General features: G+C 40.9%; 1 protein-coding gene across 12 annotated transcripts in view; it reads right to left on the reverse strand.

The window, feature by feature from the left end:
• Positions 1 to 20,661, reverse strand: part of LMO7 (LIM domain 7) — a 444,867-nt gene that overhangs the window by 137,201 nt on the left and 287,005 nt on the right. For all 12 annotated transcript variants that reach the window (XM_033950185.1, XM_033950181.1, XM_033950180.1 and 9 more), the window contains one exon: positions 3,836 to 3,866. In XM_033950185.1, coding sequence (XP_033806076.1) covers positions 3,836 to 3,866 — 31 coding nt within the window. The remainder of the gene's footprint in view (positions 1 to 3,835; positions 3,867 to 20,661) is intronic.

The following is a 20,661-nucleotide window of genomic DNA, read 5'->3' on the forward strand; positions in this document are numbered from 1 at the left end:
AGCAGGAGCAATCTTCCTTCGCTCCTATCTGTGCAGAGCCGCTAGCTGATTGGCTGCCACAAGTTCTCACTGTCCCGCAAGAACTTGCTGTAACCAATCAGCTAGCGGCTTTATAATTTTTGATGGACCTTTTGCATGTTTCAGTATAGGGGCCAAACATATGCCCCATTTAACCCCAGCAATAAAACTTTTAAAGTAGTACTCACCCCACTAATGCTGACAGCAGTGAAGACTGAAGCAGTTTCTCTGTGAGGAATTGCTGGATTTTATTTCAGGATACACAACCCCCTCAAGCAAAAGCCAGTGACACCAGCCTAAAATAAGGGTCCCTTGTAACCTTTTTTTTTTCTTTTAATAATGTAGGAAGGAGAAGACCAAGGTCACAGCAGGAGGGGGAGAGACCTGGCGCCACCAGGTGTACCCCAGAACTGGCACCGGTAGAAGCCTTAACACAAGCTCAACTGGACCAGAAACTGGAACATGAGCTGAACTGCAGGAATGAATCTAAGAGCTTCTGGGACTATCCACTGCCTGCTGGAAATAGAGCAATACTGGATCTCCAGGAGCCTTACCATCCTATACGGCTGAGTTCACTTTTGCACTCTCTCCACCTGCTGATAGATACATTTCTGGATTCATCTGCTCTGATGCTAAGGAAAGGCAATTTTATTTTATTTTTTAAAAAACTTACTCAGGCAAACCAAATCAGTACACCCAAATTTCAAGTTCAGTGTGGCTCTCATTACTAAGTCCTGCTCTTAGGGAAATTGCTTGGCAGAAGAAATATCATCTACCCAATCATGTCTATTTCAGCTTGGATTTTAGGTATATTATGTATGTTTTCCAAATTCAAGCTCAGCACGAGGTAACTCATGGACTGAAATTCATTTCCCTACCCAAATACGCTCACCACCTCAGTTGTACCTGACACATGGAGGATGAAATAACTTGCATATAAGCTTCAGTGGGAGAAAGGATTTGAATCCTGGCTGCCCTGAATTGAAACATTCTCTAACCAAAAAACTAAAAAATGTGTGCACCTTCTTTAGTAAAGCCCCTCCCTCTCCTTACTTTTATCATCTTTCTGAATCTCTAAAGCTCATGGCTGTTGTTCTGTCCCCGGCCATCGGAAACCCCTGGCCATCAGAAACAAATGCTGCATCCACAAGTGAATTTAACAAACATTAGCCCCCCCCCCCCATGCTCTACCAGGTCACCAATTACACCTTAAATGTACACTTATTTCTGTTATAAAATACTAGCACTTACATGTGTGAACATTAGTTTTGCAAGTTAAGGGTGAGCCATATGCTCAGCGATAGTCTAACACAGGCCATGCAACCCACTTACTGTGCAAATGCAAAGGGGCACCCACATGAGTGGGGTTTGGGTATGTCCCACATTTATGCAGTAACTTAGCGAATACTGTTAAAGCTAGCGCGCCATGAGGCACATGCATTTTAAACCTTCTATTGACATGAAATAAGTGGGCACGCCTAAATATTGGCATGTAACCACCAACTTATGCTAGCATTTTATGATGGAATCTGGGTGCCCAGATGCTGTTATAGAATTAGCTTCAAACAAATATACTCTAAGATATTCTCCTCTCATTAATTCTCCTTCATACCATATTTATCACCATCATATCAGTTGATTTCCTAAAGACCTCAGAACCACCGCTCCTCCTTCCATACGGCATATTTTTCTGGAGCTTACTGCGCCAGTCGTCATTGGTCAAAGGTTTTACAGCATTATATTTATGTGACTTTCCGTTCTCAATTCACACTACTTAATTTGATCTTTAAATATTGAATTTTGAATTAAACTTTCACTTATCTGTATCTTTGATTTAGCTTTTAGCGGTAGGATTCGACATGTTTCGCCTCAGCTTCGTCAGTGATCCACTCATTACCGCTGTCATCCAAACCGCTCATTCATATATCTGTTCTTGTAACAGAACAGACATATGAATGAGTGGTTTGGATGACAGTAATTACAGTATGCTCTTTGGGCCTAATTTTCAACAACTTTTACAGTAAAGGTGCTCAATGTCAGTCCTTGAGATCCACAACCCAATCAGGTTTTCAGATTTCCCCAGTGAATATGTTGACATTTATTTGCATGCCTCCATCAGAACTCATGCATATTCATTGGGGAAATCATGAAAACTCAATTGGGTTGCGGCCCTCAAGGACAACAATGAGCACCCATGCTTTACAGAACTGATCCTAGATGTGCAGCATATAAAGCATTTCCATGAACCTATAGTTAGGGTTACCAGATTTTACCTCAGTAAAATACAGACCCCCCTAGACCTGCCCACAGGCCTGCCCAGTTCCACCCTTCCCCGCTGCCTGTTTGTCGGGCAGGAAGGCATCCGCGCATGCGCGATTGCAACGCGATGACATGTGCATGCGAGAGATGTTACTGCGTTGGATCCACGAATGCGTGGATGCCCCCTCCTGATGCAATTTCTTTTCAAAACCCGGACAAAGTGCCAGGTTTTGAAAAGATGTCCAGACCCCCAGATAAAAGGAGGGTATGTCCTGGGAAATCCGGATGTCTGGTAACCCTATGGGATATTGTCAAGCTCACCCACTTCCAGAAAAGCCTCGCCTCAAGGACAAACATTGAACACACTTGGTTTTACAGAACTGCTCCTAGGTGTGCAGCAAAGAAAGCATTACCATGAGCCTACACTTCCGGAAAATAACTTGTATGGGATATTCTCAGGCTCACCCACTCCCAGAAAAGCCTCACCCTCAAGGACAAACATTGAGCACGCCTGGCTTTATAGAACTGCTCCTAGGTGTGAAGCATAGAAAACATTACCATGTGCCTAAAGTGCACTTCCTGGAAATAGTTTGTATGGGATATTGTCAGGCTCACCCACTTCCAGAAAAGCCTCGCCTTCAAGGACAAACATTGAGCACGCCTGGCTTTACAGAACTGCTCCTAAAAAGCGTTACCAAGAGCCTACACTTCCGGAAAATAACTTGTATGAGATATTCTCAGGCTCATCTACTCCAAGAAAAACCTATCACCACAGAAGTCAAAAACAGAATTTGAGGGGGGTGGAGGGTGTAAATTTCTTAGAAAAATGCCAATATTGGACGTGTAAGGGGAGTCATACATACCCAACACATTATACAAGTTCTCGACACCTGCTCCATATAATCACAGCCACATTTTCATTTAACAAAAGTCTCTAATCCGAGTAGTATCCACAAAGTTGGATTTATTTCTTTTTTTCTATGTATTTATTCAATTTTCTATACCATTCTCCCAGGGGAGCTCAGAACATAATTTTAAAAAGGTATAGATTTCAAAATCTCGAGGTACATTAAAATTAAATGTTCATAAAATAGACAATTGTGAGGCTACAAATCTGATATGCTAAGCCTTCTAGTTGTTAAACATCATGAAGTATTTTGCAACAGCCACCAGTAACAGGAAGAAAAGTGCTTTAAGAGCTATTATTTTAAATGTTGCCCATCACTTTTGCTTTTATCTAAAACTACTTCCTGTTCTGCCCGTGGGCAGGATGTACCATGTCACCCTATGAAAAGGGCTGGACTCCACTGTTGACTGTGCTGGAAAAATAAAACCTAGTACATAGACTTAGCACTCCAATGCTTTTATTACAATGCCAGCCCCCTTTCAAATATGGGCACAGTGAGCAGTCTTCCATGCGTTTTTCCACAGACAATAGATGTTTGACAGGTGTATAAGCTCTCAGGCTATATAGAGGAGACAGTTTTGCAGATTATCCCTTGTACAAAAAAAAGTTCAGTAGCATTTATGGAACATGAGAAAAATCACTTCTACTCACATTTTTCAGTCTCCTGATACTTTCTTCACGCCTAGAATGAGGAGACAAAAAATATTCCGTACGCTTAACCAACAAGCTGAAAGATACAGAGGAAATACATATATATCAAAATTCACTTGCAATCAAAGTGGTGCTGCCTAAAAGCATTGTGAAAAATGGAATTGTTGTAGTCCTTGTTCCGAATACAAAGGTCACCACCTTCAATGTAAAGGTGCAATGATTTACTAAGTCTGGCTTCTCTACAAACGCAAAAGTGAAAGTGCTGAAATTCTTGTATCCTGTTTCAAACAGATTTGGCTAGGCTAGAGAGACCTTTAAGTAAACACACTGGCTGAACATGAGCCTCAGTCACCGGAACAGACAAAACCTGCACATTATGGCTGTGAAACTGATCAGGTAAGGTAAATTCAAGAGAAGTTTGGCATTCCACCATTCCTGCTTTTTCAATCTTCATGTGCTTAGCAATTTTAGATGGAAGGAACCAGAGACTGGAGAACTGCTCCGCAGTGCAGACTCGAAAACGAGCAGTTCTTCAGTCTCGTTGTTTTGTTTACTCGACCGTGTTATTTCCAGTTGTTATCCTTATGGTTCTCTTGAGAACAGGTTTTACTCAAATTTAGGACCCATGAGAAAGGAGTGTGTTTTCAAAACACAGACTGTCTGGTCCCAGTTTTTCACACAATTGGCATCTTGTGGGAAGGGGTAAAACGTGGACCTCACGGATCTAAAACCGCACATCCTTAAAAATCTGAGGTCCTTGCCACTTGTAGTTTTTGGCTTTGACAGACCTTGATGACATTTTAGCTCTGACGGATCCCAATGCTTTTCCCTCCCTATGCCGAGACTAGCGGCAAAACTTTTGCCCTGAGGTCTGTGCCACTTTTAGTCTCAGCATAGGGAGGGAAAAGCATTAGGATCCATCAGCGCTAAAATGTCATAGAAGTCTGTCAGAGCCAGAGACCAAAAGTGGCGCGGACCTCAGATTTTCAAGGACGTGCAGTTCAGATACGTGGGGTCTGTAAAGTCAGATGCACTGCACATTTTTTATACCCCCCCCCCCAAAAAAAAAATATACCTAGCTATTTGCCATCCAGTATTATATCACGGGGGCTCTCGAAATCAGCACGGAGGGAGAGATCTGGAGAAAGGGACAATCGGGCTAATTAGCAAAAGCCACGGTGCGCCTCCTCCCTCCTTAGCCATTAGGGAAGGCAGAGCCGGGGGCCTGAGCTGAGCGTGCAGGGAAAGCGGTGGAATAAGCTATAAGGCGGACTTATCAATATACGGACCTCAGATTTTTAAGGACGTTCGGGTTTTAGATCCGCAAGATCCGTACGGTCTGTGTTTTATCCCTTCCCGCATCTTGTACATTATTGTTGCAGTATCCCCTTTTTTGTTAGATTCTAGCATAGGGCAGTAATAGCTTCAGGCCACAGTCTCAAACTTTTAAATACTGGATGTATCCATCAATACTACTGTCACATACCTAATACTGCATTTAGGAAAAATGAAATAATTTTAAGTATTTTTCAAAAATCTAATATAAATTTGAAAAAAAAAAACCAACACACAAAAACACCCCTCCCCCCAAAAAAAAAAAACACACACACATCTACAGTTAATGACAATGTAACCTTTTCAACATTTGACATACTTGGCTAAATATAGACATTAATAACCACCTCATGAACGTTGAAATTTAGTGTCAAGGAGTGTACAGGGAATCTACTTAACAACCATTTATCTTTACAAAGCAAGGCTCGGAATGTATAAGAAGTAAATGATTTGCTGAAGTAAACAAGCAAGTTCACTATCTTAAAGCACTGCAAACAAATTCCTTTACCCTCAAACTGGTAACCAGGCTGCTCCTTTGCAGTTGGGAACACAGCGGTATGATCAGTGGCTGCGACTATAAAAGCACTTCATTTGTCGGTATTGAAACACATAAACACACCCAACAAGCATGCTGATACTAAGATGATAATGTGTTGTGTGATTTGGAATGCCATATCACAAGTTAACACATGAGACTTCAGCCTCATGTTAAAACAAGCAGTTCTTAAAATTAACTTGATTCCTCACATCCACATGAAAAATTAATGATTCTGGAATCTGTGCTATGAAATCAAAACTAATATGATATAAGATGATTATTAATTCATCCTACCAACATTAGGAATTTACGAAGGGTGAATCAAAAATTAAAGGCAATTTTTAAATGACATAATAGCTGGAAGAGCACTAGCAAAATGCAACCTAAGAACTCATACATTGCCTGTTGGATGGCTCATCCATGCACAGTGCAGCGCTCGGTTTTTAGAAACATGGATGCTCCACTGCAAGATTGCACCATTGAAGAACATGTAGTAATGCGCTCTTTGGGCAGAGGGAGTAAAACCTGTGGAAATTTACCATTGGATATTGACTCAATATAAACAAACCTTTCATTGATTCATGGTACTACAAGTGGGTAAAAAAGTTTAAAGCGTTAAAAATAGGTATAACTGACGATGGTCGTTCTGTTTGCCCAACATCACGCACACAAGAGCACATTGACAGGGCAGATACCTTGATTAGAAAAAGCCAACAGATAATGGTGTCTCAATTGGCTGCAAACCTTGATAAACTCATCATCCCCTTTTGCCCTCCTCGGACCCTTGGATCGACTGATCAGAATTTACTGACCATACCTTCCATCCAGTGGCGTACCTAGCATATGTGACACCCGGGGCCCATCATTTTTTTAATCCCCACATATGTGACACCCGGGGCCCATCATTTTTTTAACCCCCCCCCCCCCATCTGTATGAAAAACATGATTTTTAGTAGCAAGCCACATGTCACACATGAGTACCTAGGAAAAGGCAGCATCTTACATACTGCAGTGAGCAGTACATGAATACACCTATTGTAAAACTAAACAAGCCAGACTAGTACAGATCAATCCTGCAGTCAATCCTAACATGTCTTTCTAACACACAGAACACAGAAAACACCTTCGCCTAGTATGGAATATGTCATCACAAACTAACCCCTCCCCCTTTTACAAAACTGTAGTGTGAATTTTAGCCATGGTGGTAAAATTCACACATCGGAGCTGCTACCACCACAGCTGGCGCTAAAATACGCTCCACAGTTTTGTAAAAGGGGGGATAAAATAGAAATACATAGACAAAGGTTAAATTGAACCAGTAAGAAGCTGAACTTTGCATACAGTGCACCAAAGAAACAGTGACACGTCTCCTAAAGCAATAAATAAATAGAAATTTTTTTTCTACCTTTGTCTTCTGTGGTTTCTGCTTTCCTCATCTTCTTGTAACTCTCTTCCTTCCATCCACTGTCGGCCATCTCGATTCCCCTATATGGCATCTTCTCTCCTTCTATGCCCCTTCCAGAAACTGTATGCCTCCCCCTTCCATCTCTCCTTTCACCCCATTGGTCTGGCATCTCTCTCCTCTCCTTCCCTCTCCCACACCTCTCCTCTGCAATCCCTTTCCCTTTTTTCCCTCATTTTCCTTTTCAGTTTATTTTCTGCATCTGTCTAGATTATGTTCTTACTACCCTCTCATCAATGTCCTTTTTTACTGTCTACCTAAAGCTTGCCACCTCTTTCCCTCGCCCCTCCAGTGTTTCCCTAACTCAATCCTTTTCTCCCCATCATGTGCCCTCCTTTTATTTATCCCCTCCTTCCATCATGTACTCTCTTTCTCCAACCCTTCCATCTAGTACCTTCTCCTCTCTCTGTCCACTTCCATCCAGCGTCTGCTCCCCTCTTTCTCTTCTCCCATTTCCTTCAGGCATTTGCTCCCTTATCTCTCCCATCTGCACTTCCATCCAGCATATGCTCCCCACTACCATCCAATGTCTGCCCTTTCTCTCGCCATCCACCCCTCTTCAATCAGCATCTGCCCCCTTTCTCTCCCTCCAATATCCTTCCCCCTTATGTCTCTCCCCTTTCTCTGTACATCAATTCTATCAGCACCACCCTTTCATACCACCCTGCCCCCTTTCTTTCCCTCCACCACTCTTCCATTTCAGCAATCCTGCTCCTTTCTCTCCCTTCATGCAGCAAGGTCCCACGATGATTGTAGCTGCCGGCTGCCAGTCCACCCCACTCCGACTTACTTGCTCTGGAGCGGACTCAGCAGCCGCATGCTGGAAGGTCCCATGATGACTCGTCTGCTGACTCTGCTCCAGAAGAAGTAAGTTACGTTGGAGGGGGTGGACCCAGCAGACGCAGGGAGTTGTGACAAAGTCCTGCAATGACTGCGTCTGCCGGGTCCACCCCCTCCAACGGGGGCACGGGACGGGACGGCAGGAGTCTGCATGAGTTTTTAAACTTGGCAGAAGTTATTAAGATTTTCAAAACTAGAGGCAATCATTTATACATCTGTGCAGGCCAGTCACTAACTTCAAAGAGGAAAATTTATCACCACATATTTATGCAACCAATCTTTTGAATCAGAACATAGGTCTTAGGAGGTTTGGGTGGTATTTTTTTAGGGGGGGGGGTTGGGGAGAAGGAAATTGAGGCACTGTATGTTCTTGGGTACAGAGATATCCCAGTAATGCATAGTACAATATAGGACAGATATCTAATAGTAGGATTAAGTTTGGAGACTTTAGAACAGTTTCAGCATTGACCTGTTCCTGACCAGATCTGAAGGCCTCTACTCTATCCTCATCCTTCTCAATTTATCTGCTGCTTTTGACACTGTTGATCACAACCTATTCCTCGACATGTTGTCCTCTCTGCTGATGACTCACAGATCTACCTCTCCACACTAGATATCTCTACAGTAATCCAGGCCCAAGTCTCGATCTGCCTGTCTGACATTTCTGCCCGGATGTCTCACCACCATCTAAAAGATACATTCATATAATTACAAAGACCAAAAAACAATGACCCGCTAATGTTTGCAGGTTATCACTTACCTAATAAATCCAGTCATATAAAAGCTTGAGAAGATATATAAAGGAAAAAAAAAAAATTTGCTCACTTTCTGAAATGTTCATGGCTCACTGCAGGTGCTGTGCAACAAACATGAAAAATCTTCTGATGTGTGTACAAGGACACCATTACTAGGAGAGTTATAGAGCAGTCTTGAATTATGAATTCCCACGTATGTAACAGGATGCCACAACATGCCATTTATGTCTAGACAGAGGAACACTGGAGCCCCTGCTCCTATTATGGTTTACTAAACTTTGAAATATGGTAAGGAAAGGCAGTATATAAAGTTGTTTACATCAAATTTAAAGAGTAGAAAAAGAAAATTTCCACTTTCTGTAGAAAAAAAAAGTACAATGTTGGGGATAGAAGGTCTATCAATTCATTCCAGGGTTTCATTGGTCATCAGACCTTATTCTTACTCTACCTGTTACATAAGGTAATGGAGACTGGGACTGCTTTCTGGTCTCCTGTATTGCTTTTGAAGGAAAAAAATAAAAGATCAACTGACTTTCCCACCAAATTCAAATTGGTGATCAATGAACTTTCCTGCCCCATTCACCTCAAGCCCCAACCAATCAGGTTTGAGGACCTACTATATAAAGACAAAACTGCAGACCTCACAGCATGATGGCTGAAACATCAGTTTCTACCTGACAAGACACAGCAAGACCCAGAAACCTGCAAGAAGAAAAAAAAACAAAAAAAACCCCACAAAAAACCCCCAACCCAAAACCTGTTCTTATGGACTTGGAGTTTTCTTTCCCAGAAAAGTCCATTAAGCTCAGGTGTAGCCTGGAAGATGACTTCCTTAATGACTATCTACAGCAGATAACCAAACAAGGCAAACTGAAGTAAAGATCATAAAAACCATCCAGTGCTGCTATCCCTAAGCTGGGTAGAGTAATAGTGAAGTAAAGGATGAGAAATGGAAAAGAGGTCTGTGGGCTGAAGGGACAGCCATGCAAGACTACCAAGAATAGAAGGTACTAAGGCCTCAAAAGAGCACCCAAGGGTCCATCTGCTTTAGGAGCCGTTTTTCCTCAGTGAGGTAAGTAGGACTAACAGGGTTTATTCCATTTTTACCACAGTCTCTGGGCAGTCCTTGCATGGAGTTAGGGTAGAGTAGCAACTCAGTCAGTTATTGGCAATATTCAGTCTGATAACTTGCTGAGCAACCACAAAGTTAGGATTACAACAAAAAAGGCTGAACTTATTTTCAGAGACTTAACCAAGTACCAGTCTGAACAGCAGCCAGTACCCAGTTAAATTCTGGGTTCCTGCTTAAAATTGTGCCAATCCCCTTCTCCCCCCCCCCAAACAAGGTTCAGCCCAGCCTCCCAACCTCCCTACTATCCTCAATGAGTAAGATCTCCCCATCTTCTCCCAGGTCCAAAGGAGATCCTCCCCTATTCACAACAAGCCCCCTCCCAGGTCTACCTAAGTCCCTGATGCTCCAGTATGGGGTGATGGGGGAGGGACTCACTCTGCCCCCTAGCAACTGTCACCTCTCACAAGAGCCTTGTGGTACTCTAAATATACTGCAAGGCTGTTGCTAGAGGTTGCAGCAGCCATTTCTGTGAGACAACCACTAAGGACAGGAGCAAGTGGAATTCATTCTTGGCCCTATTGTCCCCACTGGACCACCAAAGACTAAGTAGGCCGGGGGGGGGGGGACCTATTATGATTTGGGGGAGGGTATTGGAATAGGGAAGCAAAGACCACCAGAAAGCGCATGAATCTTTTATGCAAATCTCAGCAAGTATTCAGCCGGGGCCCACACAAGCTCTGGCAGCCAGCTTGTAAAAAAATATTAGCCCAGGATATTCAGTAAAAGTGCCTGGACATGGCTTGGCACTGAATATTCAGGGCTAATTCTGCCTGCAGCAGTCGGTGCTTAAAAGAAAAAATGCTTACCACAACCAGCTGAATTTTTACCCCAATGTCTTCAAATGGTTTCGTATTGGATATACCATGACAATAATGAATCTTAATCCTAAACCAGTTTAGGTAGAGTACGATCTCAGTCTCAAATTTATTAACACTCATTATGGTACTTATATCATGCCAAACAGCTTCCTTCTGGTGTTCATAAGATAGAACATGATAGGCAACCTAACAAGCTTGCTTCCTTTTCTTCCAAGTTTTGACAGACTCCTCTCAATTTAAATATAGACGTAATGCCAGAGGGCTTGTTTGTGGTTAGAGTTCACCTAGGCAGTTGCCTACTATAAACCTCAATATCAGAGCTTTTCCCTGGTACATAATAAATGTATTGATTTAGGATCAGGGCCCAGGACTGGATTACTCCAGGAGACCAGAGGCAAAACCACACAGTGTGAAATCTCCCTCACTCTCAAGCAGACTACACCCGTCGTTGCTCTCTGAGCCAAGTTAACCTTTAGTGAGAAAACTCATCAAATTACATAATTGGGAAAGTCTTCCAGCAAAGGTACGGTAGTTTTAAGACAGCATACAGCTATTCACAATGGATACACAGATTCCAACAAACATTTACATTTTGTCTCTACCCTAACAGGAGAACAGTGGTGTTGCCTATCATTCTTCCTCATAAGATACAATCGTACCAGTCAGCAGTATTTTAGAATAAAGATGGAAGACAGCCTGTGCTCTCTCTCAGTCAAGAGTCTCAGGGTATGTGTGTCTCAAGATGTAGCATGTAATAGCTGGAAACTCCTCTAACTGTTTATTCTAGGGCAGTGATTCCCAACCCTGTCCTGGAGGAACACCAGGCCAATCGGGTTTTCAGGCTAGCCCTAATGAATATGCATGAGAGAGATTTGCATATGATGGAAGTGATAGGCATGCAAATTTGCTTCATGCATATTCATTAGGGCTAGCCTGAAAACCCAATTGGCCTGGTGTTCCTCCAGGACAGGGTTGGGAACCACTGTTCTAGGGAACTGTAGTAGTATAAAATACCTTGTTGGTTAAGGATTCCCAAGCCCTGCCAGCTGAAGACCTCCACTGGAATCCCCAGGGTTGACTGAGCACTGGTGAAGTCAGTGTCACATTTCCAGCCACCAAAACTGGCATTCCACACACATGCTCAATTCATGTGCATGAAATGAGCATGCATGGGGTTGCCGGCAGCAGTTGAGATCATGCCACCAATGTCAGTATCAGATAGTATGGGGCTTCTGACCAACCTTGTGGATCCTAGCCAGCTACATCAAGAATGTATACTGCTGTTGGATGGGCCTTCACCCACCTGACTGGCTAACTGCTAGGATATAAAGCATGAAAGCCCTCGCTCACACACAGATCTAAGACAGGAGGCTGGAACCAAAGTAAAGGATTTGAATTTTGCTTAAGGTATTATACCTTTGAGCAGTTAATTACTAAATCTGGCACTAACATGGTGGAATGTACTACCAAAAGAATTAAAGTTAGAAAAGACCTCTGGAAAATTCAAGAAAGGGATAAATACTATTCTTTTCTCAAACTACTTCAGCTGAAATTATGAAGTTGACAGAGAGAGAGGAAACTAGAACATTCAGGGATGCATGTATATACATTATATTTAGTTGAAATGGCCAACCTCCTTAAGAGGTATATAAAAATAAAAAGTGTGTAGTGTATTTAGCTGCAATAGTAAACCTAGTATTACATGTGTACATACATGGGTATAAACATGTGCATATAAGTAGGATGATGAATTATTGGCATAACCATGCCAGTATTTTTTTTAATTTATTTATAATTTTCCAAATAATTTCCAAGTATGCAACACTTGTGCAGAAAGTTAGATTAAGACAGTATAACTTAAATCAAATCAGGTAAAGCCAAAAAACAGGAAACAAATTCTTTCTTAATCTATCTCAAGCCCTCATGTAATCTAGAGATCCAAGATTAAATCTGAGTGATTTTAAACAACAAAAATTGATAGATAGATAGATAGATAGATAGATAGATAGATAGATAGATAGATAGATAGATAGATAGATAGATAGATATAGATCAGGGATCTCAAAGTCCCTCCTTGAGGGCCGCAATCCAGTCGGGTTTTCAGGATTTCCCCAATGAATATGCATTGAAAGCAGTGCATGCACATAAATCTCATACCTATTCATTGGGGAAATCCTAAAAACTCAACTGGATTGCAGCCCTCAAGGAGGGACTTTGAGACCACTGATATAGATTATTTATATATATATATATTAATATATATATATATATATATATATATATATATATATATATATCAGTGGTCTCAAAGTCCCTCCTTGAGGGCTGCAATCCAGTTGAGTTTTTAGGATTTCCCCAATGAATAGGTATGAGATTTATGTGCATGCACTGCTTTCAATGCATATTCATTGGGGAAATCCTGAAAACCCGACTGGATTGCGGCCCTCAAGGAGGGACTTTGAGATCCCTGATCTATATCTATCTATCTATCTATCTATCTATATATATATATATATATATATATATATATAAGAAAGCTGCAGATTGCTGCAGTTTTCATGCCAGCATTAATAACTCTATAACACCACCATAGAGCTCTCTGTATTTCAGTATAGAGCCCATCCATGCATTATGGTAACATCTCTACAGAAGCTAATGTAGTGAGGCGCCTTTGCAGAGGCTCCTTAACCCTTTCAGGACCAAGGGACATATTTGTCCCATAACTTTAAAATCCTATCAATTTTGATTGGGATAGTCTACAGTTCTAAATTTGATATGTACGGATTCCATATGATACTACCTTTATGTAAACAAACTGGTTCCGACATTCATTCATTAGCATCGTTGCTAGATTGATGAGAAGATTCACTTGCCACACTGTCCATAAGCCAGAAGTGTGATTTTTTTAAATAAAAATAATGATATTTCACAAAAAAAATCAATTTTTGGGCATCTGCAAGCCCTTTTTACCATAAAAATGTCGTCAAAACCACAAAAATTGGCCTACGATCCTTATGGTCCTGAAAGGGTTAATAACGGTATAGAAGCTCTCAATAATCATTTATATAAACAAAATAGTCTAGTGCAGGAATAGGACAATTCAAGTGCCACAAGATGGTAAGAATTTCAGGATATCCACAATGAATATGCATGAGATAAATTTGCATGTACTACCTCTATTATATGCAAATTTATCTCATGCATATTCAACTGTGCATATTCTGAAAATCTAATCTACTTGTGCACTCAAGAATCAAGCTGCCTATGCCTGGTCTGATGAGAGAATGTCCCAGACTATCCTTTGGACCTGGGAGAAGATTCAATACTTGATTCTTTGCTGTTTTCTTATAGAAATATGCCAGATGCTGATTAATAAGGGCGTGCCACAGCTTCAAGTCCTAAACTGTACCATTCTCTTGGGTTTTTGTAGCCAAAATGCATGACCTTGCATTTCTTAGCATTAAATCTTAGCTGTCAAATTTCAAACCATTCTTCAAGCTTCGCTATGTCCTTCCTCATGTTATTCACACCATCGGGGGTGTCTATTCTATTGCAGATTTTGGTATAAACCACAGAGGCAAATCTTACCTGACAGACCTTCAGTGTTATCACTTACAAAAATGTTAAAAACAAGCCCAAGAACAGAAGAACCTTGAAGCACACCACTGGTAACATCCCATTCCTTGGAGTGTTCTTCACTGACCACTACCCTTTGTTGCCTGCCACTCAACTAGTTCTTGACCCAGTCCATCACTTTGGGGCCCATACTGAGGATACTCAGTTTATTTATTAGACACCTGTGTGGAAAACTGTCAAAGGCTTTGCTAAAATCTAAATACACCACAAATAGCACACTTCCTCTATCCAATTCTCTGGTTACCCAGTCAAAAATTGATCAGATGTATCCGACAACCTGCCTTTAGTGAATCCATGTTGCCTCGGGTCCTGCAATCCACTGGATTCCAGAAGCGCCACTATTCTCAGTTTTAAAAGCATTTCCATTAATTTACGTACCGCAGAAGTCAGATTAGCATATCTGTAGTTCCCTATTTCTTCCTTACTTCCACTTCTGTGGGACCACATCCGTCCTTCTCCGGTTCTCATGTTGCTACTATTTGAGTTTCTGCCAGGTACTAGACCCAGATTGGCCACTGTTGGCAATAGGATACTGGGCGAGATGGACCATTGGTCAGACCCAGTATAACTATTCTTATTCCATTCTATTCTTCTGTGCAAGTCAGGTGGCCTGTTATAAAAATATCCTATAACTGCAGACGTAGGTAAATGGGGAAGGATGCACAAAGGACATCTCTATGTTATGAATGGTTTGTTTAGTTCTCAACATACTTTTAAAAGTTGGCTTTAAGTCAACAAATTCTGCACTTGAGTAGAAGAAAACCAAGGTGTCTTTTGTCATATTAACGCATGAGTTTCCTGTAGTGCCTGCACAGTCATTAATTTTCTGGCACGTTCTAGTTCCTTTGCAATACATTCTTTAAGATATGTTTAATTACTACCATGATTGCCCATTTTAACAGCCGTAACAGCAAATGAAAATTCTGGTCAGACAAGATCTTCTCCAACAGCAGATGCCAGGTGCTGGAAATATGCCAGCCATGTTCTCTGCCTTTTTAAAAATTTCACAATTAAAACCAATCATGCTAAATACTAAACTGCCATTTTATTGTGCTTTAACAAGCAACAGGAAAAGTGACTTTATAACTTTGGACAATGATCCATAAAACACCAGGGGCTGCACAGCCTATAAGTTTTTCAACCATTGCACAAGAAAATGAATTAGCCTGAGGTTTGATAGTTACAGATATCACTCTCAATTGAAATTTTGTGCCCCTTGAAACAAAATGGCCAACTTCAACACTACAAAGAACACAAAAGTCCCACAAAGAAGAAGCTCTCGTATACACCTATCTTCCAATTGGGGGAGGGGGGGAAGTCATAAGCCTCATTTTTTCCTCTCCATTTAACATGCTTTGGTTGACAAAATTGACCTTAATTTATCCCACATTTTCAGCTACTAGATCTGCTACAAATAGAACTACTATTTTTTAGCACACAATCTTATTCCAAAGTACATTATTTGTATTTATTTATACCCCGCCTTTCCTAAGGCGGGTCACAATAGAGTACATACACAAACAGAATCACATACAGCACAACAAATCGAACATGAATAAAACATAATAGTGATAATGTAAAGCCTCTTAAAATTACAAAGAGGCTACCAGTATGTGATATAGTGATTTCCTGCTACACAGGACTAATCCATTCTGTCATAAGCACAAAGACACTACCATTTCCAAAAAATGTTTCTCAAGATTTTCCAATAAGACTGTACAGTAAAACCTTGGTTTGCTAGCATAATTCATTCCGAAAACATGCTTGAAAAGTGAATTTCCCCATAAGAAATAATGGAAACTCCACAACCCAAAAACTTTAATACAAAATGCTGTATATACTCGTATTGAAAAACCTTTATTGTTTAGAACAGTCACTACAGAGAGAGACACACACACACAGACAGACAGACACAGAGACAGAGACACAGAGAGAGACCATTGGCTCAATTGTGATATGATATACTGTATAATAATAATAATAATAACAGTTTATATACCGCAATACCGTTAAGTTCTATGCAGTTTACAAAAGATTAGTGGAGTACAAGTTGAGTTGACGTACAAGTTGAATTAACTTAAGGGATGTGGGGAACAGTGGGGAGAAAGGGCAAGGGAGGGGAAAGAGGGAAGTGGGTCAACTGTCTAGGTATTTCAGGAATAGGTGGGTTTTGAGGCATTTCCTGAATACCTCATAAGTGGTGGGCAATAGGAGTTGTTCTAGGTCTTTACCCCATAGAGCAGCCTGATGTGAGAGAAGATGCTCATGGTGTTTTTTTAGTTTGCATCCTCTAACCGGGGGAGAAACGAAGTGCGAGTGGGAACTTCTCTTGTGTTTGTTGGCTGAGAAGGAGAATAGGTCAGTGATGTATTTAGGGGTTAGACCGTAGAAAACTTTAAAACAGAGGCAGGTGAATTTAAACTTTACACGAGCTTCCATTGGCAACCAGTGTAGCTGTATGTACTTGGCTTGCAAGACCTTGCTTGTATATCAAGTTAAAATTTAATAAAATGTTTTGTCTTGAAAAAACACTTGCGTACCAAGTTACTTGCAAATCCAAGGTTTTACTGTATTTCCAAAATGATCCGATAACAGGGAATTAAACAGTGCTACAAGTCAGAAAATGGAAAAGAAGATCCCTAGTGGGCGGTGGCATACCTGTCTTGACAGTAACAAGGAGCAGAAACACCCCCCCCAGGCAGCAGCAAGAACGTGAAGAGGTCACAGGGCCACGGTCCACATGTATGCAGCCATCGGCTCTGCCAGTCCTCGCCCTGGAATGGAAAGGTGACATCAGAGGGGGCCAGGGCCTATGGAGCCAATGGCTGTCAGCATGCGCACCATAGCCCCACAATTGCTTCAAATGCCCCTTTCCATCTTTGAACCTGGGGCAGATGTAACATTCTGCATTTGTTACCCAATACCCACCTTTACCAGGACAGATCCAGGCAGTTTACAAGACAATGAAAAGATCAGTATAGCATGATAGCCCTATAAAGTCTAAAATAGTCATCTCTAACACATCATATCATCTAATAAATAAGCAGTAATACAAGGAATGGAATACTCATAAGATCCTAGTGAACAATTTGTAAAAATTATAGTTATTCTTAGATCAGTGCGACCAGTACACAATTAAAACAATACCTCTAATAATCAAGCCACTTAGCAGAAAGGCAGGCAGGAGCACTGGCTTCAACTTGAACATGATATGCATTAGCTCACTTGCACCCTAGACCATTGTCTCTCAGGTTTTCAAAATATCCACAATAAACATGCATGAAAGAAATTTGCATATAAAGGAGGCCATGTATGCAAATCAAGTTTATGCATATTCATTGTGGATATCCTGAAAACCTGACTGGCAAAGGGGTACTCCAGAACCAAGTTGAGAAACACTGCCCTAGACAAATCACATATTTCTTAAACAAAAAAAGTGTTTAAGACTTACAAAACTGACCATACTGAGAAATACTTCCGATTGTTTGGCTTAGCAGCTTGATAATAAAAAGAAGTTGAATATGTTTATATTTAACCCTTGATAAACTTGGATAGTTAAGAGATAAAATATGTTTTGAAGAAAACTCCGTTTTTGTTTCAAATATTTTCTGAATCTGACCATAAATAACTAGGAATACTATCACACAGATTTTGAAGCTCACTTTGGACCACCTCCCACCACCCTTGGTATGCTAGAGCTTACGGGAAATTAGTTGGAGCTTAAAGTCTGCATAGAGACCATTTTCAGAAGAGGATAAAATGGAAAGTCTTGGCATACACTGTGAAAGGGGTAATTCCCACGAATGGCTGACTGAGAGGCTTAAAGCCAGCTGTTTCTCCACAACTAAGCTTTGGCAGCCTGGCAGTTCTGTGTTGACAAACTATTCTGGGAATGCAGAAAAAAAAGCCTATGACTGAAGCTTGGGAGAAGTACTGTACTAATGAGAATTAGACAAATTTAGGAAAACAGTGAAAGCACACTCAGCAGCTCTAAAAAGAAAAATTTTACTTAAAGGAGTTTAAAAGCCTTAGGACCAGGATTTTATATGCTAAATATATTTTGATTTGTTAAAACTGTTCTGCCCAATGTTGAGACGAAGAGTACTTGTTTGGAATTACCGATAGGTCAGCAGAACTAAGGACAAACTGGGAATTAACATGTGGCTGTAAAACTCCTATTCCTACTTTGTGGACCCAGAAAATATAACACTTAACTATGAATAATGCTTCTGCACTTAACTTTCCTGAAAGTTGTTTTCTTGAATTATAACCGATTGGAATTTACCAAGAGTGTTTGGTGGGAATTGGAAGCCTAGCCTTTACTCATTGGCAAAGACTATCACCTATCAGAAGATGTCATATCTCCCATGCAATGCAAGTGGCGCCACATGCAACCACTCCACATTAGTGCAAAAGCGGAGACAGAAAATACAATTTAAAATGAATGTATGAAATGAGCAATGATTAAAAGTTTCTCTCAAAATTATGGGATTAATAAAATTAATCACATCATTAATCACTATCATGTGATTAATCTCCCCTCCATTCCCCAATTCTAATATCTCTTCTCTTTTTGCCTCCCTCTCCATTCAAACATCTCTTCTTCTCTCCCTTCCTGCCTCCTGTTGTCAACCATCACGTCCTTCCTCTCCGCTGCACTTGAGTCCCACGTCTCCCCGATTCCAGCTTCTCTTTCCATCTCCCTCCCCTCCCCCTCAGCATCCAGCATCTTCTCCTCCCAAACACGTTCTCCCCAGTCTACCTCAACTTGCCTGATAGAGATCACCAGGTGGCGGCAGTGGTTCACATTCACTATCCACAACTGGAGCAGGAATCTTCTCTATTGTGTCCCACCCTATCTGGCAACTTCCTGTTTCCTCAGGAGCAGGATGTGATAGAGAGGAGATTCTGGAGCTGGTGGGCAAATGTGAATCTCTGCTGCTGCCTGGGGATCTCTAGCAGGCAAGTTAAAGGTCACCATTGGGGGTATGGGATCATTAAAAATACTGAAGGTATTAAATTTTTTCATGCTAAAAATATGTTAAAGGTCCATCTCTAATACTGTAGACATCTTATCAGACCCCATGCAATATATCTTATCACATTCACTCCAAAGGTACAAGCATGAATTCATATTTTTAATCTTCCAAAAAACCGTCCAGTTTCATATGGTCAAAACACAAATTTTTATTTGAAAGGTTAAAGGTATTCTTTTTGCTGGTATTTGAGTTCATTGTTTTATTCATGACTAGCTGAGCACTCGGCATTGCTCGGATATTTACTTATCCCAATCTTCCGATATCGATAGACTTGTTTATTATGTTTACTTTCAAATTCCCTTGGGTTTTGGTTTACATTCACTTGAGGATCATCACATAAATTTTCAGTTATCACTTTCTGTTTAGGCTTCACCACACCACAGTGCATACTTCATAGAATACAGCTGAACAGTCTGCTAACACATAGGTGAATGTTTCCTTAGACATATAAATCAGGGTGCAAGCAACCATGATTTTCAAAGGCTACAAAGTTAAAGGAGCAACCACATCAATGAAATGACCAGAGTCTCCAGTCTGACCAGGGGGACTCCACAGGCTGCCTCAATAGCAGGTTCCAATCTCCAGCCCAATGTCAGCAAAAGGAGTGGTGTTGAATTAAGGGGTAAGGACACATCTGCCTTTATCAGTCTCCCTGTATCCACTAGCATCCTTCTGCGAAATATTACACATGGACTGGCATATTTTCTTTCATAAGACACTAAAAATCAAGGCTTTCTTTCTACAGAATGGAAACCTAAACAGTGAGTTCAATACACCAAAAGAGAACTGTTTACCTTCTCATGACTCATTAGAAGGAAAAACATTTTTGTAGGTTCCTAGAGCACATTCGTTAGCATACCATATCAAATTAACATGTAACCCTATTAGCTTGCATTTTAAAATTTTTCAGTGTATGACACTGAGTCCAAAAACCAGGAAAAAGCCCAAATGAATTAAAAATTAGCCATACCATTTTGCCTTGTACATACTTATCCCTATTTGTTATAAATATTTATTCTAATGTTGAGGAGGAATATATTGGGGAATTTTATGTAACCCTCGCTGATATTTCTGTAAATTGAAGTATATCAAGAGTAAACTGAACTTGAACTTATTTCAGAAGCCTCTACATAGAACAAAGGCAATATCTATGTATACACCTAGGGCTCCTTTTACTAAGCTGCGTTAGGGCATTCATGCGCGGAATAGCATGCACTAAATTGCCGCACACGCTAGACACTAATGTCAGCATTGAGCTGGCATTAGTTCTA

Source organism: Geotrypetes seraphini, chromosome 6 (assembly GCF_902459505.1).
Source record: "Geotrypetes seraphini chromosome 6, aGeoSer1.1, whole genome shotgun sequence".
NCBI lineage: Eukaryota > Metazoa > Chordata > Amphibia > Gymnophiona > Dermophiidae > Geotrypetes > Geotrypetes seraphini.